Here is a 24,385-nt window from a genome sequence, read left to right on the forward strand (position 1 = left end):
GGTACACCCAAAACCAATCAGGTTTGCAGCCTCTGAAGAATCTCAGAGCTCGATTGCCAAATACCCCAGTGGCACTGATCATGCTCTCTCCACTCATCTCTCTGATCTGCTGACCACAGTACATGTCACAGCCCCACCTTGCATCGTTTCCTGATACTTCAGGAGTGACTCATACATCCTTGCGACTTTCCCTGAAAGCAGATTTTGTCACTTTTCTGTGCCTGGGGAGTTTCACAAAGCCCACTTACCCAATTTGTAGTGAAGACCTGGAAATGACCCCATAAAAACCTAGCTCAGATCCCAGTATCGCACTAATTCTTATTGGCTTTAGAAAGAGCTGGATTTATCTCCTCAGATCTGATTCGCAGATCACAGAAGTCAACAGAAAATCTCCTCACACTGGTGTCAGCCGCTCTTGAGTACTTCAGTGAACAGAGCTTTATTCTCCAAACAGACCTGAAGCAGACGTAAATTACAGAGTAAAAGTTGAAAAATGCAGATCACATTAGTTTTCCTAATACAATTTCACATAGCTGGTATATGTAAGGGCTTGGTGATCAAAACCTTTCTTTTTGCTATATGGCAGAGTCAGTAATGTGCTCAAAGCATTTAAATTATAATTTGTCTGACCTGTAATCATGATTTAATAAGAGTAAACCACAACTAGCCTACACTGCACTGCCTAATCAGCATTCAGCTATTTGATAAGAGGAGGTAGGTATCTCCAACAGTTGACAAAATTATCCTGTTTATACCCAATATGGGAGGCCTTACCTTTAAAGCTATGGGCTGAGGCAAGTTAATATAGAATAGCCATTGAATAAGGTCATGTATTCCAGCACAAAGAGTTAAAATTGCCACAAAAGTTACAAAGAATACACTGCCTCCCAACCCTACCGACACCAAGATACCTGTGTAATAAAGCTACTGCAATACTCAGGCCCTTGTGTCTGTTTAGCCACATGCCTGCTCCACTGGCTTTGATTCTACAAAGAAACTTCCCTCAACTGGGACAGAAGCTAAGATCAACGCTATTGTGAATGATTCCTCATTTCCATTGTCTTGCTGGGAAACAACATCATGTAGAGCAACTCCCCTTCAAAAATACTGAGCAACATTTAAACACCAATTTTTTCAGATTTGGAAACCCAGTGAAATCATACATCTTGAGCTCATTATTAGATCCTTCAAACTGGAGCCAAATTAAGCACTGTACTACAAAAAGCACCATGATGCATCTATCTTTGCACCACAGTTATGATACAACTTTCTGTAAGTAATAACTCACAGTTCGTTATGTATCACTTAAGAGCCAAAACCCACTGTAATAGGTTTTAGGCCTCACAAAAACTTAAGACCATTCAACCCTTTAGATGCTAAAGGTTATGGCTACTTTTTTGTATACTGACAAGAAAAAAAATACCTGTCTGGTATCTGGAGGTGGCTGTAGAAGCTGGGCTGCTTTCAGCAGTAGCCACTCCACAGTTTCAAGACTGCAGAGTAAGGCTTGGATTTTTAAAACTAGGCACAGAGGTTTGTCTATACAGAACAAGGGCCAGGAGGAGAAGGAGGATTAGCAAGCACCCAGCCTGTTCTGTCCTTCTACCTCTAAGTATTTGGAAGGAAAAAAAATAAGAAAAAAGGGCAAAAGGCTATAATAAAATTTATTGTTCCTTATTATTATGCTTACATTGTTCAGCTTGGTAATTTGATAACAAGATACCTCTTCTCATCTTGAACAAACTGGTACATTTACATAGAAAATGAGCTTACAGTAAGGGAGACATTTCTGAGTCTATTGATCCTGCTCGTCTTTCTGAAAAACACCATCATCTGACAGCAGCAATACAAGATGTCCGTACCTGAGACTTCAGTCTTTCAAGTTTTCATATTGCTAGGATCAAGTTTTTGAGTCTCTGACAAATGTATCAGAAGAATATAAGAAGCCACAAAAAAACCACAAAGAGAACCGAGATAAATGCTGCAAAACACTAATTTGGGCTGTACCAGGAGCAAATCCAAAGAACAGTCTTTAACTTGGACCCATCTGAGACAGCACCTACCAGATTGCAGCAGGGCACTGGATACAAAACACAGAATCAGATACAACACAAACACAAGCTGCACACAGAGACAAAACCACAGATAGCTCACCTGCACTTTCATTTCAGAACTTGTAAAGTTTCATTAACTGAGGTCTGCCTGTACAAAAGCAGCAACATGTTTTTATTGTACAGTGAACTGGTAAGAGGAAGTTTTTGAAAATGCTTTGAAAATGCCTTTGAAAATGCTGTTTATTTCTCCTACATGCAGGAACAGACTTAGAGGGATGTCATTCTGGTTTTTTCTTCAACTAAAATAACTTGTTTTTCTCAGGTAATAATATATCTTTCAGAAAGATCTATGCATATTTTTTAACTGAGTTAATAAACTCAAGCTTCAAAAAATATTTCCAGTGTAGCATATCTTTTGTCTTCCATTTTGGCATTGCTTTTACTCTTTGGAAAGCCATTTTAAAGCCTACAGCAGGCTTTTGCGTGTTTCCTTCTCAGCAACCTCGCAGGGCTCTGGCACTACCTCCCATTTTGTAGGTTCCCACAAAGCTCTGCTGCTCAGAGACAAAGCACCCAGGACTACTTTTTCCTGAACAAGGAAATGCGGATATTGCAGCACCAAGAGCAACTCTTCGAACAGCCTATCCTAAGGTAGAGAGACCTACTAGGTATAAGAAAAAAAGGAAAAGGAAAATAAATAACCAGCACAAAGATCCTTACGAAATAGTTCATTTTATACAGATAAGAGTTCTGATTTGAAGATAACTGAGGAATTATCAGGAGCTACGTCCGACACAGAGCAGCTCACAGGGCACCCCCGGACGCGAACAAAACTCACTATGGAGTGTGAACATTCACTGCTGGCTCTCAGCTCGCAGAAAGGCGAGAGGAGACACCCCCCGCCGCCCTCCCGAGGGAAGATCCCGGCGGCCGCAGGGCCAGGGCAAAGACCTCGGGGTGGCCGCCCCACCGCGCTGAGGGTCAGCGACGGGCGCGGGAAGCCCCGCGCCGGGAGGGGCGCCGGCTCTGCTCCCCCTGCCCGTGTGTCACCGCGCAAACACGCCCGGGAGCTCCCTCGATGACTAACAGTTTCCCCTCGCCGGCGGGGGCAGGTGTCCCCCGGCTCCCCGCCGCGGCCCCGTCCCGCCGCCCCACACAGCGCGGGCGGGGTGGTTTCACAGCCCTTTTACCGGGCACGGCCGCGCCTCGGGACGCCCCTCGCTGCGCTGCTCCCCCTCCCCGTTCCGCCGAAGAGGCTCCCTTTGGGCCGGGCGCGGTTCCCGCCCTGCCCCATCCAGTTTCGCCCAGGTGCGGGGGGAGGAGGGGGCGGCCGCGGTTTAATGCGCGCCCGGCTGGCCCGGGAGGAGGAGCCGCCGCCGCCGCCCCCCGCGCGTCCCAGGTGTAACCGGAGCCGGGAGGGCGCGGCGCAGCCACCACCACCTGCGGAACCTGTCGGGCGGCTCACTCTGCTGCGCCGCCGCTGCCGCGCACGTACCGCTCCCTGTCCGCCCGTGTCCCTGAGGACTTTCCCTCGGCCTCCCTCCCCGCCCGCCTTAGCCATGAAGCCGCTCTGCGGGGCTGCGCTCCTGCTCCTGCTGTTCTGCGCCGCTGCCTGTGCCCAGCAGAACCGTGAGTACCCGCATCCCTCCGTCCGCTCTGCGCCCCGCTCACGACGGGTTTCCCCCACCCTGGGAACCCCCTCCCGCCCCGCGCTGTTCGCGGGGCCGCCCCGGCGGCGCAACAAAGTTGCGGGCCCTCCACCTCTACCGGAGGTGCGGGGAGGGAGCAGGAGCGACCCATCCGCCCCCCTTTGCCCCCGACCCGAGGGGAGCCCTGGCGTTCCGAGGGAAACCCTCGCCCTATTCTGCGGGAAGGAGGGCTGGTGGCCAGGTGGGAAGCGGTGGGGTGCGGGCACGCCACGCCCGGGCGGCGAGGGGCGGCTTTGTCCGTCCTTCCCGGCTCCCGGCGGCGGGGCGCGGGCGGCGGTGCCCGGCTCCCTGCCCGCCATGCCTGCTCACGGCTGCCCTTCTCTTCCAGCGTGTATCTGCGAGAAGAACAAGCGTGTCAGCAACTGCAGGATGGACAATGGGCGCTGCTTGTGCGACGCCGTCGGCTCCGGCATCACCGTGTACTGCGACACCCGTGAGTAAAAAGGGCACGGTGGGGAGGCAGAGCGCCAGGATATAGGTGAAAATGACCCTTGAGTCCTCAGCAAATAATGGTAGTAAGGAATGAATGCTTCTCCCTGGCCTTCCGGATCAAGTGGCGATGGAAGATAAACGTTTAGGGTTCCTCCCGTGTGAGTTCTGTAGAAGTGTAGATGCTTGTATTGATGCAGGCTTCCCCCCCTTCTCTATATTCACTCTCCAGTGACAAGGATTTCTCAAAGATGAATATTTAGCTTCCTTGCAAGCACATATCACCAGTTTTCCTTCAAATCTAGAGGGAAAAGAGCCTTGTCTCAAAACCTTACTCTAGGTTCAAGCTCAGCTAAGCATAAGTGAGCCTCTAGCTGTAAAAAATGGAAGCTGTAAGTCTTAAGGCTGGACTTCTTAGGCCTTCATCTTGAGAGGCTGGCATAGCCCAGTTGTATTGACTTTATGCACCATCTACACGTTAGACACCTGCTCTTCCATGTAATGGCTTCAGTCTGGTTGCTGCTGATGTAACCTTGTGTTTCTACAGCCCAAGAGCTCTGTTCTGGACATGCGTGGTCTGATGCTGCATAACGTGACTTTCTGGTTATTTTTAGTGACTCCAAAATGCCTGTTGATGAAAGCAGAAGTGACGGGCTCAAAATCAGGGCGTCGTGAGAAACCAAAAGATGCATTTGAAGATACTGATGGCCTTTATGATCCTGAGTGTGAAAACAGTGGTGCTTTCAAGGCAAAGCAGTGCAATGGAACAACCTGTTGGTGTGTGAATACAGCTGGTGTTAGAAGAACTGACAAACACGATGCAGACTTGAAATGCAATCAATTAGTCAGAACGACGTAAGTCTTTCAACAGGGTGTGCTGTGACATGAAAACATTCCTGTATGAGGCTCTGCCTTGTGTCAATGATGTGCTGGGGATGAATGAAGATGGAGTAATAAGCACTTGGTTACTGCCTTTTTTTTTTTTTTTTCTTCAGAAACAAGGAGACATTGAAGGAGTTTGGAAGGGATTTTGATTTCTTTGTTTTTATCTCACTGCTCTGTTTTTTAACCTGGGGTTAGATTTTTTTGGTATGCATTTTGTAGGCGTGTGCTTTAAGAATATTCATTGTACTTCAGGTGGATCATCATTGAAATGAAACATGGTGAGAGAAATACTCCCTGAATGCCGAATCTTTAAAGAAGTAAGTGATGATTGTAAGATGATGTGGCATGTCTGCATGCTCTACTAGATATCTAGTGTAATTCTAAACAATTGTTTAAAAGCATTGCAAAACTAATGAACTCCTTTGTAAGTCATCTGAGAAGTGAACTACGAATTCTTCATTGAAATGCTTTAATTTTTTATTGGAAACAAATTAACTGCTAATGAGATTCACTTCCATTTAAAATTGATTTCTATGTTCTTTTTTTCCTTAAGTCAATATACTGAAGGAAATGGAAGGTGATAGGTGAAACTGGCTATAAAGTAAACTGACAAAGATGGCAGAGGGACTCCATAGAAGTAGCAGGAGGAAAACAACATTTTAGCTATTTTGTCTGAAACAAAATCCTACTTGCCTCTGTAAGAGGTCATATAGCAAGAAAGATATGCTTGTAGCTATTAGATATTCGCCTTTCTGGAACAAAAGCTGCTGCCCTCCAGCTCCTCTTCTGTATAACACTGCAGTAGTGTATGTGTTTATTTTTCAATAAGTGCATCTTCACTGTTAAGAGGTAACTGTAGAGTGTACTGGGTTTGGCTGGGATGGGGTTAACTTTCTAGGTAGCAGTTTGTATGGTGCTGTGTTTTAGACCAGTGACCAAAATACTGCTGATAAATCGCCAGCGTTTTAGATGTTAGTGAACAGTGCTTACATAATGTCAAGACCTTCTCAGACTCTCGCTCTGCCGCCCCAGGGAGTAGGCTGGAAGTGGGCAAGAGGCTGGGGAGGGGACAGGGCTGACCTGAATTCACTGAAAAAATAACCCATATTGTACGTCATGCTCAGCAATAAATCTGGGGGAAAGTTTACAAAGTAGCCATTGCTCAGAGACTGGCTGGACATTGATCTGCTAGTGCTGAGTGATTGCTTTTGCATCACTTGGGTTTGTTTCTTTTCCCCACCCAACTCTTTCACTTACTGGACTGTATTTTGACCCTTGAGGAGTTTTTTTCCTTACTTTTGTCCTGCTGATTCTTTTCCCAATCATGCCGGGGGTAAGTGAGTGAGATACTAGGTAGATATTTAGCTGCTGGCTGGGGTTCACCCCCCCTCCCCCGCCCCAGAGAGACTGTAGGAAAAAAACAATTACACTGGTCTTCTCTGCTTCTGAAATTTATATGTGTAAAATGGTACTGGTTTTAACACCTATGGCTTTAACATCCTTACAGGTTCTTCATGGATACAATTACCAATCGTTATTTGCTGGATGGACGCTATATAACTAATGTTCTGGTAAGAGGCACATAATTTTTAGTAAAGTATCATAGTTTTATTTTGCTGTGAGTAATTTTGAAAACTCTTGTTTGACTAATGCAGTAGATCATGACTCTTATTAGAAGCTCTCAAAGTAGTGACACTTATTAAGCAGTTAGCAAATAGCTGTATCTGAACTTAATGCTGAGAAATTACGCTGTCCTCGTTTGTCTGTAGATGAATTCTTACTTTGCTTCCGTAAAAGTGGAATTTGAATCATACTGTAAACAGTTGGCTTGAGATCAAGTGTCATAAACTTGATTCAGGATGTAGTTTCATGAGCTGGATCATAATATTTTGCTAGGCTTTAAACTCCTTCTAAATACCACACTCTATTTTTTGCAGTATGAAAAGCCTTACATTACTATTGATCTGAAGCAAAATTCCTCAGACAAATATTCTGGAGGTGTGGATATAGCTGATGTGGCCTACTACTTTGAAAAAGATGTAAGTGTGCCATGGGTAAAGTCTGCCAGAGGCTGGCTGTGTGTATTGCACTGCATTCGGGAGTTGGTTGTGTACAGGCTGTCGTACACAATATTGCAGGGCCTGGATAAATGCCTACTGCGATGTGAACTAGCAAGTCTCTTCTTTCCTATCGGTTTTTAGGTAAAAGGTGACTCCATCTTTCACAATAACGGACTGAATGTCAGCATTGATAACGAAGCACTGAAGCTTGAGAAGACAGTGGTCTACTACGTTGATGAAATAGCACCTGAGTTTTCCATGAAGTCTCTGACTCCTGGAGTGATTGCTGTCATTGTTGTAGTTGTGATAGCAATAGTTGCTGCAATTGTTGTTCTGGTAAGTTCTAACAAAGCTGCCAACAGTGCAATTTGGGAAGTAATAATGTACTAGGGTAATTGGATGCTGATAGAAATAGTCTCCCTCCCTTCTTCAGACTTGGGAGGTGGGAAACTGATGATGGGCATACTGTCACTTTAAAGTTACAACTGAAGGGTGTCACCAGAAAAACAAGTATGGGGAACAATTCATTGAGATTAAGGAAGTACCTCCTGCTTTGAAGTACTTGAGACCTCTTTTGTACCTCACTTGGGAAGGATGGGGGAAGGACAGCTTGAAGTTTTGTGTTTTAAAGTCAAAACCAGAGTAAATCGAGATTAAAAAAAATTTGTGTTCTCTTACAGGTCCTCACAAGGAGAAGGAAAGGGAAGTACGTGAAAGCTGAGGTAATTAATTTCTGTTTATGGTGTTCATACGGGGAGGAGGGTGACCAGAATCCAGAAACTCCTGAGTTTCGTGTAGGTTGAAAGCTTGCTTTGGGTGCTACGGGATGTGTTCAAGGAGACTGAAAGTATTCACATTCTGTAGCTAGTTTTGACATCTGTGTAGTTTTGCTCTACTTCCAATGGGAACTGGTGATGTGCTGTTTCCTAGGTCTGGGGGGTGGGGTGCACTTCTGACAGCAAGTACTACTTTACATATCTATAGAAAGGGGCTGTACAATCCACAGGAAATACTGATAGTCTTGTTCTGTAATGAGGACCTTTACTGAGGTATTTGCATGCAGTTTGCAGTTTCTGTTGAAGAGCTGTTTTCCAATGGAATAGAAAATGGTGCTTCACACCAGGTGTGGAGCCTTTTGTAAAGTAATTCAAACAATGCTGTAGCTAAATAGAAAGGTCTGCTTCATGTACACACCCTAAATGGTGCTTTTTTTTCTTAACACAAAAAAAAAAAAAAAACCTGCCGGTTTTGGCATGGTTGATACTGTTCGTGTTGCATCAAATGCATTTGCTAATGAAAATCTGAGCTGCTAAATCCCACTGATTCTTGAGTCTTGACGTTGAGAAGTAGCACAGCTGTTGATTTCCCTCTACCTCCTCCCGTCCAGGTGAAGGAAATGAATGAAATGCATAGAGGACTGAATGCTTAAAGAAAACAACCGAAGACAAGTAAGATTCAAACAAGAAGACAACAAACGTCATTGGAGGCATGGATCTTAACTCTTAAAAGTTTCCTTCTGAAGGGGAGGCAGTTGTGCTCACTTAATGATTGGTAAAACAGACAAGATTGGTAACCATGCTTTTACTATTTGTTGACGGTTTAATCTTAAACTCCCCGTCTTACTCAAGTCAAACTTAACTATTGCTCCCTGATTTTATTTTTTTATGATGATAAAATGAATTGTCAACTGCTGTTACTAGGGTTTTGGAGCATACATGCTTAAATGGATATTTTGCCCTTGTGGGAGTTTTGTTGAAAATGATTGTGTAGCCATGTTGTAATGAAACTGTCTCCTGTATAACTAAACATAATGTTTTTATGGCAGTTTGTACATATTTGAAGTTGCTGTAACTTTTTTATGACTTGAATTAATAAAACTTTGAAACAGGCTTCTTCTTCCATGTTGAAATGATGATCTGCTAAGTTATCATGCTTACAAATTCATAGTTTAATATTTCCTTAAAGGAAGCAACCTCAGCATAGGTGAAATATCCTAGAACTCCAATTAGCAGTTTGTATTAGCCATCTAATATCTAAATAACATGATAGTTTTTCTTGAAACTGTGAAAAGCACGCAACAGGAGTGAAATGAAATACGGATTGTTGTATAAAAAGTCAAGATGCTGAGAATGTAGTAATTTCAGGAATGCATAGACTGCTCTTTCAAATGCTATGTAAGTATTTAAAATAAGCCTCTAATCTAGAACATCTCTGGTGTAGGGTTGGGGGTGGGCAGGTTTGGCATCCGATGGGGGAGCTGGGGAAGAGCGATTTACACTATTACTGTGATTTGCTAAGCTGTCCATTGCAAAGCTGTTGCACAGCAAGAAGCTGTTTCTGCTTTTGTTACTGTTCACTGTCCTGGAGGCAGACCAGCCTTACTCAGGTTGTCCCCCTCTTAGTGCCTTGGACAAAAGTTTGCTTTGGCTGTCAGTAATCTGTGTCACGTATGTTGGCTAGAAATCCATCCAGCATATCTGATTTATAAAGGAAATGCTGTAACTCCTGTTGCCAAAGAAATAATGAGATGCAAGATAAGGAACTGAATGACAAACCTTGTTACTAATGTGGTGTCTGTTTTGACCCCCACTGCCTAAAACGGGAAAAGTAGGATAAACTGAGAGGATATTTATGTACTGTTCACAAAATTAAATGTGAAGCATACCCTATCTGTGTGCCTGGCAGATACAGCAGGGAAGTTGCTGAACTGTGTTGATGTACCTCTGTCATTGTTCACCAGGATGCCTTCTACCTTTCAACAAGGTGGTACCCAACACACTTGTGTTGCTGTGTTGGATACTGTATAAAAGTCTGCAGTGGGGGGTTCACTGGAGTGTTTTGCAGCCTGTTCCAGCAGCTTTGTCAGTGGTAACTTCTGTAGGGCAGGCTCTCCCCCTGCTGATACGTGCCACTCCCTTTCTGCCCAGGTATTTATGGGCGGTCTGCTGAGGTCGGATGAGTTTTGTACAATTCTGTAAGCTGTTAAATAAATAAAGCCAAGTTTTCAGTAAGTTTGTCTTGTGGTGACTCCATGTGTTTTATTGTCTTCCCCAATGCTTCTGTGTCAATATTCTCTAACTCCCTTAAATGCCTGCAAAATGGTATCTTTGCCACTTTTTTCTTCTTCCTAAGATCCTAATGCTATTGTTTTCTCTTCCTCCTCTCCCTACCCTCACCATCCCCATTGCAACCATGGGTTTGGCCTGTGGGATGGAAAGAGATGTGTTCTGTGGCTGGGCTGGAGCTGCACATGTGCTGACTTGACTGGACTGGCTGGTATGTACCTGCTGTGTGGCCTGGACCTTGTCCCAGCCCGTTTGTTTGAACAGCATTTTATCCCTACTTTTCCCACACTAGAGGAAGACATTTAGGTAATTTTCAATTTTTTTTTACCTAATGGAGTTTTTATGTTAGATATGCAGCTTAATGTTTCAATATTGTCTTCTGGTCAAATTTGTCTGAAACTAGCCAAGGGGTTAGAAACCCACAAAGTTTACAGAAATGAAGTAAAAAATAAAAGTTTAGCTACACCACATCTGAAGGGAATGTTCGATATCTGTTTCTAAACTCAGTTACTATGGTACAAACACGATGATGCTCAGCTCTCAAAATGATGACTAGTAATAGGTTTTTTCCTTAGTTTACTGTTATAAGTAGTTTTATTGACCTTTATATTGGCTTTTATGTTGTTCTGTTTTGTTTACTAAACACTGCATTTGTCCAATAGTCTGGATGTATAAAAGTGTGTATTCATAGGGAAATCGAAAGTTACGAGGTGGGGGGAAATTAGTATTATTTACCAATTACATTATTGGTATCCTCCAGGTTATTGTGTTTTATAGTATTTTTTTATAGCTAGAGGAGACTAATGTGCTGGAATAAAAAAAAAAAAGCTACTCTCAGATAGTGTCAACTCTCTGCATATGCATGTAATATTTCTTCTCATATATAGAGAACTTTTTTTAACTGCTGGCAAAAAAATAATTGCTATTGAAAAATAATACAATATTAAATAGCAAAATACTAAGTGTTCTCTCTTTTGATACCTGGGAAACTTTCAGTAAAGTTAAGTGAGTTTCCTGTAAAAGAAAGCAATAGAACTTAAAGGACTACTAGTCACTGCATCAATTTTTAACTAGGTAAATATTTTGATGCTTCCATTTGTCTTATTCATTAACTACCTTACGTGAAGGAGCATATTTTTTAAATGTGAAGTTCTACACAAAACTGAGATATCGTGTTTCCCCTCTTTTAATGTAATGTCAATTGTGAAAAAGCATATGGAGGGCAGATTGAAGATTTATTAAGTAATTTGAGACTGGATAAATGAGATTTTTTGTTTCAGAGAAGGGAATGACACAAACTGTGCCAGAAACCCTAGTAATAATATTTATCTTAGTGCCTACGTACAGCATGGGAAAATAGTGTTTGTATAGGCAAGTGCAAACCTATTACTTCCTTGTGAATTATTACATTAGTAAATATATATTATTATTATTATTACTGCTGAGTAAAATTAAATATATGTTTATGCAAAGACAATGAAAGACTTTTTAGAAGAGGGTATGCAAATAATGTCTTTGAGAGAGAATGACCAATAAAGTCTACTTTCTTCCGAAACCTAAATAATCCTGAAGTGCAGTTTCCACAACTACAAAATGAAAGGTCAGTGTTGCATGTGCAGGGTCTGTTGGCAGTACTGTCCTCGTTACCTTCCTGAACAGTCAGAGTAAGTTTGGTAAGAGAAATAACACTGTTTGTGAACCATGTTATTTATATCCTCACCTGCTGGACTTTGATCACTATAATATACAGTGAGTTTGGATTACAGACTGTTTGAAATAGCCTGAAAAACATTCTAGGCAAGTAAAAATGCTACCAGCTCCGCTGCTCCCATTTTACACCTGGTAGTTAGCGAATTCTAGCAGCTCCCAGGAGAGGCTGCAGGCTGGTATTACTAAGGTCCATCGCTGGGCATACAGGCAGTCAGGTGCACTGCAGGGGTGCCTTGTATGTTGGGGACAGTTGGGCCCAAAACTGAAGAGTTTTATGAACTTTGCTAAAATCTTTGTCCTCCTTGGCTTAGCAGTGACATGCAATGGCAGGCACACGCAAGGGAAAGGGTAGTGAATAACAAGGAGGTGATGTGCAATGTTAGAGGAAACACTGACCAGCTTATAATAGTGTGTAAAAGCTTCACACATGTAAGAAGTGTTTATTGCTCTACTATCCCCTAAGCACACTGCAGAATTCTTAAGCATTCAGGTGCCTCCCAAGTAGAGCATGGCTGTGCCAAATCTGAGTGAAAACAGTACACAGAAGAAAGTTAAAAGGTTCTTTACAGGGCAACAGCCACGTTTTCTGTTTTCAAACTTACATTATCTAAATATTCTTATCTTGTTAATGTTATCTTAAGTCTCTGCTGCACTGTATATGTGCACATATAGATACACATCAGTTTAACAACCCAATTTTCTGGTGATATCTCCACCAACTTGAAAGCATTAGAGATGCCAATGACCACACTTGTATACTAGTTCATCCCTGGTGAAAAAGAATTGTTTTTTTTTTTCTTTTTTTATTTTTCCTGTTGAGTTATTAAAGCACATTAATTTTCCTAACTGAAAAGCCGTTGCAACCTTTTCTCTACATGCCACTTATGCATAAAAAGGCAAGAGTTAATTAAGGTCTTGATTAGCATCCATTTTCCATCTGCCATGGGTGTAACAATTAAAGCCATCTCATTCCTGTCGCTCCTGGTAGGCAAGAGGGAAAGCAGGAAGGGTTCTGTTACCTACGGCATGGTGAAGCAACCAAACTTGGCACCAGGGAATCAGTCCCCACTTAGACCTGTGGGGAATCAGTTGGTGCACTGCTGGAGTTGCCCAGGAAGAACAAGTGGGACAAAGAAAATGGCAGAAGCTCAAAGGAAAGGTGATCGGATCTATGATGTTTTGTGCAAGGGATGTCACAATATAAATGTTTTTCAAGGGTTGTGGTCACCAGCTAAGAGCGTTAGCGGCCAATTGGGGTGGAGGCTTTAGGCAGATGGGAGCCTGCCTTGAGCAAACTGCTGAATGAGGAGGTGTAACCAGCCCAGGGGAGAGAGAGGGAAACACTTCGACATGCAGCAATTACAGCTTAGCAGACAGTACCTCCTTTGAAGGTGGTAATGAGCTCCCTGGAGTCCACCTCCTCTCCAGCTGTTTGTACAGGACACTCTTCTTTTCCTGTCTTCTGCCTTATCTCTATATAGCCATCCATGTGTAAGTGTACAAAGACAAGCACTCTCTCAGCTATTAAAAATGTGTTTTTTAAGCTGAGCTGGTATTATTGCCTCTTGACAAGGTTGCCTATCACTGTGGGTGCCTCCAGAGAGTTATGTCTTTGCTAAATGACAATTATTTAGGCATTTTTTTCCTGTGTGAGTACTGCTGCAAGCAAGCTCTTTTGGTGAAGCATCAGACCAGATTAGCCACTTCTAAATGAGCTGTCATTTTTACAAGTGCTATGGAGAGAAGAGGAAGATTTTGGGCAACTACAGATCTGTCAAAGCTCTAGTAAACTGCTTTCCTCCTTCCTCCCTAAGTCGAATGAAGGCAGATGGACTTTCTCTTTGCCACAAGAACTGCCTGTGGTCATTCAGCAAATGCACTTGCAGAAGGCTGTTGAAGGCTTTTTCTGGAAAAGCCGTCTTACCTCAGGGATACAGGACTGGAGTTTGAGGGCGGAAGGCTGAAGTGGGGATAGGAAGCCAAGGCAAGCCCTGGGCAGGAATGTGACTGAGGTGGGAACACAGAAGTGTTCCCTGGAGTGGAAGAGGCCGCACATGGCAATACCTTCAGACTGAGTTATTAGGGTGGCCCAGTGGAAAAAGGGTAGTGTGAAAACCTGAAGTAGTTCTTATGTGGGTATCTAAGGACCTTTTGGAAAGTATCTATGGACACCAATATTAAAGAGGAGCACATTGATTCCCTGAGTAGAAGGAAGAGAGAAGTCAGGTGAGAAATCTAGAAAAAGAGGTCCCAAAAGCATTCCAAAGCTGGAAACAGGGGTGGGCTGGGAGGAAGAAAGGAAGGATGACAGATGTTTTCAAGAAGCTGATGAACATAGGGTGGAAATGAGAGAGAAAACTGTGGTATGCAAACAAAGGGACGCTCTGTAAGAGCAAGGTACACAAACCAGAAGAAAGGATAATATTTATGCAAGAAATGCTGAGGCATGTAAAATACAAGATATGTTTTGTCTATAGGTGATAAGGTGCAGGCAGCTGGATTGGGATACAAGAATAATGGTTTAGAACTGTCTGGAAAGGTGAAAACCACTGCAAGGCAAGAGGAGTTTCCAAAAAGACTCGATTTAGCTGATGAAACATGGAATTTCTCATTATTCTTTCACAAGAGCCACTAAATGAAAGTTTGTCACCTATACTGTTTCTATTCCTTTGTGTCTTTTCAGCACAAGGAAAAAGAGGCAAACAAAAAAGGAAATTGCTTAGGAAAAATCAAAACCCTGAAGCATTCTGGGCACAGGGACCACACTGCAGTCAGCTCTGGGGATCTCGCTGAGTGCCACCAGGCAGTCAGTGCCCTTTCTGTCCCTGGGTAACCCTGTGTGTAAATGGGGGTCAAGTCTTAGGGTTTTTTTGGCATTTATCATGTTCCTGGTGCTGCCTGGAAGGAGTGAGCCCTCCCTGCAGGATGGGCAAGAGCAGCTTTGTGTTTGCCAGAGGAGGCACGTGGGGTCTCTGGGCACCGTTCCTGCTGTAAGTGAAGCAGGGCCTGTCCCCCACGGTCCCTGCCTGCAGGCAGTGTGACTGAGCAGGGTGACAGCCCTGCTCTCAGGCTATGTTACAGCATTTGCCTTCTGGCAGCCTAGGAAGCAGCTCAGCTCACTGAGCCCTGGGGGCCTCCAGGCCCACGGGACACTCCTCAGTGACACCTCGGCAGGGCTGCCAGGGGCACACTGGTTGTCCAGCATTAGGTTGGACATCCGGAGGAATTTCTTCACAGAAAGGGTGATCACGCATTTGAGCGGGCTGCGCAGGGAAGTGGTGGAGCCACGGTCACTGGAGGCGTTTAAGGAGAGACCGGACGTGGGCACTCAGTGCCACGGCCTAGCTGACATGGTGGTGTTCAGTTGATTATCGCAGAGGTAATTTCCAACCTCACTAACTTTGTGACTCTGAGATGGAGGCAGCACCGCCCCCGGCGCTTCCCTCCCGCGGCCCTGCCCGAGCCCCGCGCGCTCGGCGTTGCCATGGCAGCGGGGGGAGGGGGCGGGCCCTTCGTGCTCCCGCAACGCGGGCGCGCACCCGCCATTTAGGGGCGGGCGTGACGCGCGTCGCGGACCCCGCTGCGATTGGGCGGGGCGGGCGTGACGCGCGACGCGGACCCCGCAGCGATTGGGCACCGCCGCCGGCGCGCGCGCGGCGCGGTTGGCGGGAGGCGCGGGAGCAGCGGCGGCAGCACAAGATGGCGGTGGAGCCGCCGCGGGAGGCCCTGTGGCCCGAGGGCGCGGGGGCCGAGGCGGGCTTCGTGCGCGCCGTGCTCTCGCTGCCCGAGAAGCCCGACACCACCGTGCGCTTTTTCGAGCGCGGCGACTACTACACGGTGCACGGCGCGGACGCGCGGCTGGCGGCCCGCGAGCTCTTCCGCACCCGCGCCGTCATCCGGCAGCTGGCGGGGGCACCGGGTGGGTGGGTGCGCGGGGCAACCTCGGGGCCACAGCACGCCTCCCCCGGGGCCGGCTGCGGCGGGGCGGGACCCGGGTGGCCGGAGGGGAGCGGGGGAAAGAGGGAGCGGCGGGCGTGGTGGTGGCGGCTGCCCCTGGAAGCCCCCGGTAGCCGGTGCAGCGGTGCCCCGTGCCCAAGGGCGAGGCCTGCGGGGTGTCGCAGGGATCGGGCTCAGCGTGGTATCTGGTGGTGCCTTGGGCTCACAGCTGGGGCCGGTCCGGGCGAGCGAGCAGGCGGTGCTGCGGGTGCTTCCCTGTGTGCGGGGGGATGTGGGGAGCGAGGGGTGAACAGGTCTCCGTGTGCGCGCTCTCATTCCGCGCGGCTCGGGATGGAGCGTAGCTGAATGCAAATCCTTGGTTTCGAATCTTCTTCGGGCTCTGGCAGCACTGAAATGATAGTCAGTAGCCGTGCCGAGTGGGACGTGCGTGACAGGTGTAGGTGTGCAGGCGTGGGAAGGTCTCTGCAGCAGAAATCACGTCTCATCACACAAGCTCGTGGTACAGGACTGTCAGATGCGGAGAGCTGGCTGAGCACGTGTTGCATGGGCTTACAACACTTAGTGACATTTTCCCAAAGTGTTGGCAGATTTCCGTTTGAGAAAATGATTGCACGATATTTTCTGTACTAACTGTGGATGGGCCTCATAGAGTTCTGTAGTGCAGGTGTTGGGCAAACAATGGTTCATTATTACCACTAAATAACAACGGCCTGCAGAAGTAAGTAGCATTATGAATTGCAGAAGACTTTCTCTGCCATCCACTCCCTGATGCTTTTCATTTATCTCCTGGTGTATGACAGAGCTTGCAGATGTCGGATGTAAGAGCATCAAGATAAATTATCTTGTCAGAAGAGACAAACCTTAGCATTAGCCCTAATCTCGAGGAACACAGTGTTGCTAAGTTATTGGCTCATACTCTGCAAAATAAACCTCTTTGTAATGAATGAAGTTTTCTTGTGTGTGAGCAATGGCATTAAAAACAGAACGATTCTCATGCTCTTCACTTTCTATTGTAATGAGCTCATATGTAAAAAAAATAAACCAAAGAAACTCCAACCCCTCCCCAAAACCACAAAGCTTGTTGTGTCTTTCAGACTAGAAACACATGAATCAGTGTTATTTTTACATTCCATTCTAAAGTGATAATTTTGTAGGTATAATCATGTGACTATGAGCTCCAGTTTTAAACCCTTTAAAGTCTTATCTACCATATCCAGTTAAAAGAATAAAACTACACTTTTTAACTTCTGAATGATTTCAAAGCACACATAAATATCAGCTGCCCCCTGCTAGTATATTATGCTGTCTCAACTGAAAAAATAAGAAAAATGGTGTTATTTTGGAGAGTTCTGCACTGTGAAAGAAAACCTAATTATCTAGAACTAGGTTTTTACCTGTTTCAAAAAAAAAGTCTTGCTAGATGTTTGAGGAAAGAAGAAGAAAGAAAATTAAAAAGTCCTCTTTAAAATAAACCCATAAGATCCTATGAGTATGGAAATTCACCATTTAACATCTTTCATGTAAAGGAAGGAAGAGCTCAAATGTGAGGAAAGCATGCTGCTAAAAAGAGATGTGATACTCAATATCTATTGCTCGTACCTACTTGGTATGTCATCTAGCTGTCATGTATCTGACATCAGTCTGAGTTAATTCCACTTCCCAGTCTGGCAGAAAACTTAATGTACTTACCTGAAATCCCAATTTGTTGCAAGAGTGGAACTTCCTAATTCTGTGAGTAGGCGCTGCTGGAGGGAGGGAGGTAGAAGTTGTGTTGCTCCTCTGGGCAGCTGTGTGGAGTTAAATTGTTCAGCTGCATCGTCTGCCTGAACACCTCAGAAGCAAGAAGTTTTTCAATTAAACACTTTCTAAGTTAGTTCTTAATGTAAACTATGAAAGCTTTGTGTTATTTTGAGAATATGTTGCTTTTACAGGATATATTGTGATAAAAGGGAAGTGTCTTGGCACATGTGTCTTGCTGTCTTCTGAGTGTGATTAGGGTGACAGTCTGTTCTGTCAACAGAAGCTGCTTATCCAGGAAAGAAAAGATGTTACCCAGAAGGAAAACCTGCAGCAGGCTTCTGTCACTCATTGGATCAAAATGTGTGAAATATTAATTAGTAAACGAAGTCAAGAATATCATAATGAGAGGGGAAGGGTGAGGGGAACAAATTTCTTTGTATATATTACCATACAGATTTAGTGAAATTTGGAAATGAACATTGCTTTTATTTGGAGTTGGAGTATGCTTTCTTCATTAGTATTAACCAGCTGATTGTTGTGGGGTTTTGTTGTTTCATGCATTCTACATGTTTGCTTGTTTGATGTTCGAATAGTGGCTTTCCTGAAGGCTATTCTTGGGGATTTTGATTACAGAAAATAACTTTTATGAACAAATTAATTTTCTTTCTCCTTTTTTTTTTGTTTGTTTTTTTAGGAACTCAGAAGCTTGAGAGTGTTGTGCTTAGTAAAATGAACTTTGAATCTTTTGTGAGAGATCTGCTTCTGGTCCGTCATTACAGAGTTGAAGTTTACAAGAACAAAGCAGGGAGCAAATCTGTCAAAGAAAATGACTGGTATTTAGCTTACAAGGTATACTTTTCAGCCTTTCTTTATAGCTATGAGATGAAGGAAAAAAACCCCTGTCAATCTTTACTAAGCTTCTCTGCTTGGAGTTTTGGGATTTTAAGGGACTGACATGGGTGGTATGATGGTAAATCATACGTGGTTTTTATATGTTGGTTATATATATCTGTTATATATCACTATATTTTCTTCTGATATAAGGCTGAAAGAGCTTGTTCTGTGTCATAGATTGGGAAATAAAGGAAACATGAAGTACTTTGCTCTGTGTAGATGATATGTAAAATTTGAATGGTTAAAAAAATAGAACAGCTGTATATATGATATTAATGGGCTGTTCAGTACTTAGTTTTATGAGTTGTTCTTTTTAAAGACAAAAAAAGAAAGCATGTGTATTTACACACTCTTAAAAAGTATTTTTCTTTTTCTAAATAGGGTTCTCCAGGAAATCTTGCCCAATTTGAGGAAGTTCTCTTTGCCAACAATGATATGTCCACGGCTGTTGGGGTTGTGGGGGTTAAGCTGTCTAATGCTGATGGACAAAGAGTAGTAGGAGTGGGCTATGTCGACACCACGCTGAGAAAATTGAGTGTTTGTGAGTTTGCAGATAATGATCAGTTCTCAAACCTTGAAGCTCTGCTGGTTCAACTGGGGCCAAAGGAGTGTGTCCTACCAGGAGGAGACACTGCAGGAGAGATGGGAAAACTGCGACAAGTAAGGGAACCATGGTGGCTTACAGTCATATGAACCTTTGTCTAAAAAGCTATGTTCTAGTTTATTAGCTAGGCTCTATGATTTGTGGAAAAATTAAGGACCAGTTTGAGGAAGTTTTGATTTACACAAACAAAATGTATCATTTGTCTGTTGACTCATTTGCATTTTGGTCAGGAAAAGTTGTTCTAAAATCTTGTCTGTCATTCCTCTCTATGCAGTGTAGAAGGAAATAAATAAGTCTTCAGGGTTTGCTTCCATCTGTCCCCTGAATATTGGAGGTAATTGATAACTCTGTGTGTTTGTGAACAACAGGTCATTCAGAGGGGAGGAATCCTGATTACAGACAGGAAGAAGGTGGATTTCACAACAAAGGATATTGTTCAGGATCTCAATCGTTTGTTAAAATCAAAAAAAGAAGAACAAATGAATAGTGCAGCACTGCCAGAGATGGAAAAGCAGGTGAGCACAGAACAATGTTTAACGTGCCTCTGTTTTTTAGAAGTGAAGTGGTGTGTGCACCTGATGTGACCTGATCTCCTCTACAGTCTTGCTGAAGTGTTTAGCAGCTCTGCTCAGCTTGAGTTTGTGTCAAAGCTGGATACCAGGGGGTCCTGGAGAAAAATTGAGAAAACCCTTCACTTATCTCTTTAAAATAGCAAGCTCTGGTACGCAAATAGACTGCACAAGAGGTGCCGCCTGTTCATAATCTATCTAGCCTAAGGACTGAAATACAATTTGCATGACAGGGAAATTGGTATTTGAAAACTAAGTGATGTTTATAATAATATTTTTGTGTTGTCTTGTGGCTTAAGTATATGATTTAGTGCCTGCATGTTTGTTCTTAGCTGCAAACAAGAGGCAATTTGTTGAGATAAACATGCTATAAAGTGCCCTTCACTGCAGGTGCTCACTTGCAGGTGTAAGGTTCAGAGTTATACTCCCTTAATGTGTCGTTTCATAACAAAATTTTTTGAAGTGTGTTGCAGCTGAACAAGTCAGTCATGCTGCTGCCTCTCTTTTGTGTTGGCACTAGAATTTGTAATGCCATGCAGCAAGTCAGATCAGATCCTTGTTCTGGCTGAAAAGTAACCTTGAGACCGTGTCCTGAGATGATCCATAATATCTCATTTATCGTTCCTGAACTGGAAACATCCTGATAACAGCTTTGGAAAGCTGGCAAGGTGTGCACTTCACATTTTGGTTATCAGATTATGCAAATGTGGTGCGTTGTTCTTGCACCTACCTAGAAAGATGCTGCAGTGCCATAGGATGTCCCTATGGAAATGAAGTCTTGTCAAACAGGATGAGTCTCTCATAACCCTGCCAGAATTCACACGGCTCAAAGTCTTCCTCAACTGTAATTTTCCAGGAGCATTGATCAAATACTCTCAAATTCAGAGGAGTGTTTCTAACTAGAATGTGGTGTGTTTTTTAAAAAAAACTCTAGGTTGCTGTTTCGTCCTTGTCAGCCGTTATCAAGTTTTTAGAGTTGCTGTCAGATGAGTCTAATTTTGGACAATTTGAACTGACTACTTTTGATCTCAGTCAATATATGGTTCTAGATAATGCAGCTGTTCAAGCCCTCAACCTTTTTCAGGTAAGAAATACATACTTGAGTTAGTAACTGTTTTACAGTATACTTACTTAGCTGCTTGCTAACTAACCTAAAAGCCCAGTCGCAACTTCCCAGATCCCGATTAACGACAACTTGTTCATCTTAACTTTGTTTTCATTTACTCCTGCACATTTACTCCTGCAAAGTGAAAACTTTGTTTTCATTTACTCCTGCACATTTAGCCACCCAGGTTACCACCTTTTTTTTGTTTTTGTTTCCTGTTAGTTTGTGTTAAATGTAGAAGGGAAGATCATCCAAGAGGTACAAAGTGGCCACAGGGTACAGTGCAGTGGGAAAAGCCATAGCAGTACCTCATGGTTATAGCTGCTGAGGAGTCTGGTTAAGCAGTGGGTGGAAATGCTGCTTCTTACCTGGGGTTTAGTCTGCAAAGTTCACATCTCCAGTGGCAGGAGCAGATTTGGGGTGTGGGAAGGGAAGAGAATTGTGTACTTTTGTGGTATGATAGGGAGTGCCAAAGCAGAGTTGCTTTATACAGGAGTGATGTTTTTGGGGAAGAGAACACAAGGCTGAATTAGGTGGTTATAGGGGAACACGTAGCAGGAGCACTGCTGGTGGTGATGGGATGGGAGAGCTGACTGCAGGGCAATGAACAGGACAGTACTTGAGAACACTCTGAAAGCACCATGTCATGCTAACTGGATGATGTCACTTTTACTTTTTTACACATTTTCTGCAAATCCAAACAGGTTACCAGGCTCCTTCATACCTCCCACTGTGTCTGTTTTTCTGCTTTGCCCCTTTTTATAGTTGTAGGAAAATGTGGTGTGTTGTATCAGCTTTTCTCTCTTTTTTCCACATTAGTAAGCCCTGGCTAGCGATCTTTGCTTGGAGATAATCCACTTGTGTTTCAGATTTAAAGGAAGAAATCAGAGATAATGGTCCCCTGTTTACCTTAAAGTAATTTCTAGAGGAAAACAGTGCATATATTCAGCATCTGAGCTGGTTAACCCTGGAGAGAGATGTTCTGAGTTTTATTTGGTTTTTTTTCTTTATTTCCTTATGCTGTGCCACTGTCTAGGGAATGAAGCGAAATTATATCTCTTCTCCATCTTTATGGAGGTGTTCCAGGAAGTTCTGTTTTAGCTGCATTCCTTTGCAAGTCCTTGCAGGTGCTGCACATTTTGTCATAGGAAATCCAGTGCTGTGTCTATCTTTAGGGGCTGTTGAGAGTGTTGGAGCCAATGGTTTGCCATGTAGCAGGAAGCTGCCTGTGGGGGAGGTTTTTGGACAGTTTGAGTTGCCCTGTGAGGTGTGTAGGTAAAGATCATATGGTGCAGCAGATGCAGTTGGTTATATGGAACTGTACCTTGCAAATGGAATGTACTGAAATAGGTAATTTGTGTATATTATGTACTCTATGACACTGTCTTACATTCAGAAATTTTTCAAGTACAATGCTGTTCATAACACTGAAAATGGGCACGTCCACTTTAGATATTAGATATTCCAGGGGCTAAAGGTGTCAGTATTCCTTCTCACTGTGTTCATTTCCTGTTGTTGTGCTTCTAGTTCTACATCCAAGTTGTTCACAGGCATCCAGACCTGCTCCTGAATGCTTGCCTGCTGTTTTAATTGCAGCTGTTCTTGTAGAGAGGGTTGAGATTTTAATTTCAAAGTCAAGAGTTGAAACACCCTTGTTTCATCTTTTTCAATAAGAAACAAAATTTTTCCTTCCTAGTTGTTTGTGCAAAAACCAAACAAAACCTAAAGAAAAATGCCCAAAAGGCTGTCCTAGGTCCAGCTAATATTAAACCTAAATTATAGATAGTAAACTATAACCTGAACAGAGAAAGTTTAGAGATGTTTTTAGTACTCCAGGGATTGATCTGGGGAAGCTTGATACTTGTATAGAAAAAAACCCACTGACCTGTTCCTAAGTAACAAAGTTCTGTGCCATTCATTAGGTGTCAATAAACTTTCACTAAGTGTATTTTTTCTTTTTTATATTCAGAGTTCTGTGGAAAATGCGAATACTGCACAATCTCTAGTTGGTTTACTCAATAAATGCAGAACCCCGCAAGGACAAAGACTAGTTAATCAGTGGATCAAACAACCACTTATGGACAAGAACAGAATCGAAGAAAGGTAACAATATTATGTGTTTTATAGACTTACACAAGTTAGTAACTATTTTATATAAGGCTCTTTCTTTTTAAGCACAAAATACTGCAACCAAGGAATAATAGCGGTGCTTTTGTGTGCTATCCAGTAATCCATCGTAGTCAGAGCAGAATATATTTTTCCTTGTGATGCAAAGTGACAGGTTACTGTTAGATTAAATGCTTTTTACAATTATATATTTTAAAGAGGAGGTACAATGTTTAGATAATCTAAATGATTCAAATGATTCTGTGCTACAGGCCAAGGCAATGTAGCACCCGCTTCCTAACTGTTGTTCATACTGCAAATGCTTGCTCTGTGTAATAATATTTTGATGTCACTTCAAGTTTACCACTTAAAAAACCAAAACAAAACAGCAAAACACCCAAACAATAAAGCAGTAGTAATGTCTTTCTATTTCCAGAAAAAAACTACTTTTGGTTTGGCAGTAGGTCACTCTTATCATATCTTGCCTAGATATTGTGAACTCAAATACGAGGGGTCTTTTTCTTTCTTGCTCTTTGATCCTGCTGTCACTGTGTGCTGCCCTACCAGTAGATAGCAGTATCAGTTGATAAGAAGCCTTAGAGAGTCTGGCAAATCTCACTCCTTCAGAAAGGAAAACTGCAAAGGCTCTGTTCCTACTGTGTGCGTTTGTCTTGATTATGTTCACCATGCACATACAAGTTTTTTGAACTCCTGCTAAATACAGCTGCATTCTTATGATCTAAAACCAAACTTCATGCAACTCTAGTGATCAGCAGGTTAATGCATTGCAAAATGTGTATTAAATGTATCTTGACAAAGCAGAAGATGCTGGAAGACTGGATTTAACTTTGATAGCTTCTCTAAGGCTCACATTTCAGATGAGGCATTGCAGGTATGTCTGTATATGCTGCTGGACTTTGGCACAGATGCCTACTACCAAAAAAATTTTGGCTTGGATATGCTGATGTTTAAATAGGCTCTGCAAGGAGTAGTTGTTGTGGTTTAAGTCCAGTTGGCAACTAAGCACAGCCATCGGAATGACAGTTTTCTCTCTGGATTTCTGGAGACTGAATTATTCTGCTTGTCTTCAACAAGTTTTTCTACTCTTCCTAATCGTTTGCAGAAGGAAGCGTAGTAACTTGATCAGAGCCCACTTAGAAATGTTGTTAATGTGACACTGAAATATTTGTTCCTGGGTTTATTGAATGTTACATCGTACTCTTGCATGTGTTACAAAAGCTTTCATTGTTCTTGACTAAGTACCCAGGATCTTCTGCATCTGTCAGTTTTGGATCCTAAGATCTGATTCGAGTTTAATTTAATTTTACGTTGGTTCTAAGGCTTTGAAAGTCATAGCTCCCATTTTGTAATTTTCTTATGTCAAAGTAAATACTGGAAATTTTTGGTGTCTGACACGTTTGCTCATTGCTGTGTATCAGAAGCCTTACAAGTTTGGAAGAGATATGGAGTTTTCTTTATAAAGCTGGGGTTGAGTTGT

At 43.3% G+C, this 24,385-nt stretch overlaps 2 protein-coding genes across 2 annotated transcripts in view; both read left to right on the forward strand.

The window, feature by feature from the left end:
- Nucleotides 1-3,546: 3,546 nt before the first annotated feature.
- On the forward strand, nt 3,547-10,132 carry EPCAM (epithelial cell adhesion molecule). The gene is given in 10 exon segments (XM_050316459.1): nt 3,547-3,683; nt 4,092-4,196; nt 4,807-5,047; nt 5,330-5,370; nt 5,373-5,394; nt 6,585-6,648; nt 7,015-7,116; nt 7,279-7,473; nt 7,818-7,859; nt 8,525-10,132. Coding segments are annotated over 10 exon segments (924 nt in total). The 5' UTR covers nt 3,547-3,613; the 3' UTR covers nt 8,567-10,132.
- Nucleotides 10,133-15,598: 5,466 nt separating this feature from the next.
- MSH2 (mutS homolog 2) overlaps nt 15,599-24,385 on the forward strand; it is a 46,803-nt gene continuing 38,016 nt past the window's right edge. Inside the window, exons 1-6 of the mRNA XM_050315405.1 lie at nt 15,599-15,831; nt 18,304-18,458; nt 18,885-19,163; nt 19,476-19,622; nt 20,611-20,760; nt 22,751-22,884. Of these exons, the coding sequence (XP_050171362.1) occupies nt 15,612-15,831; nt 18,304-18,458; nt 18,885-19,163; nt 19,476-19,622; nt 20,611-20,760; nt 22,751-22,884 (1,085 nt within the window). The 5' untranslated portion in view covers nt 15,599-15,611. The remainder of the gene's footprint in view (nt 15,832-18,303; nt 18,459-18,884; nt 19,164-19,475; nt 19,623-20,610; nt 20,761-22,750; nt 22,885-24,385) is intronic.

The sequence above is a fragment of the Myiozetetes cayanensis genome, unplaced genomic scaffold, assembly GCF_022539395.1.
Source record: "Myiozetetes cayanensis isolate MyiCay16 unplaced genomic scaffold, myiCay2020 scf2-11, whole genome shotgun sequence".
NCBI classification, from domain to species: Eukaryota; Metazoa; Chordata; class Aves; order Passeriformes; family Tyrannidae; genus Myiozetetes; species Myiozetetes cayanensis.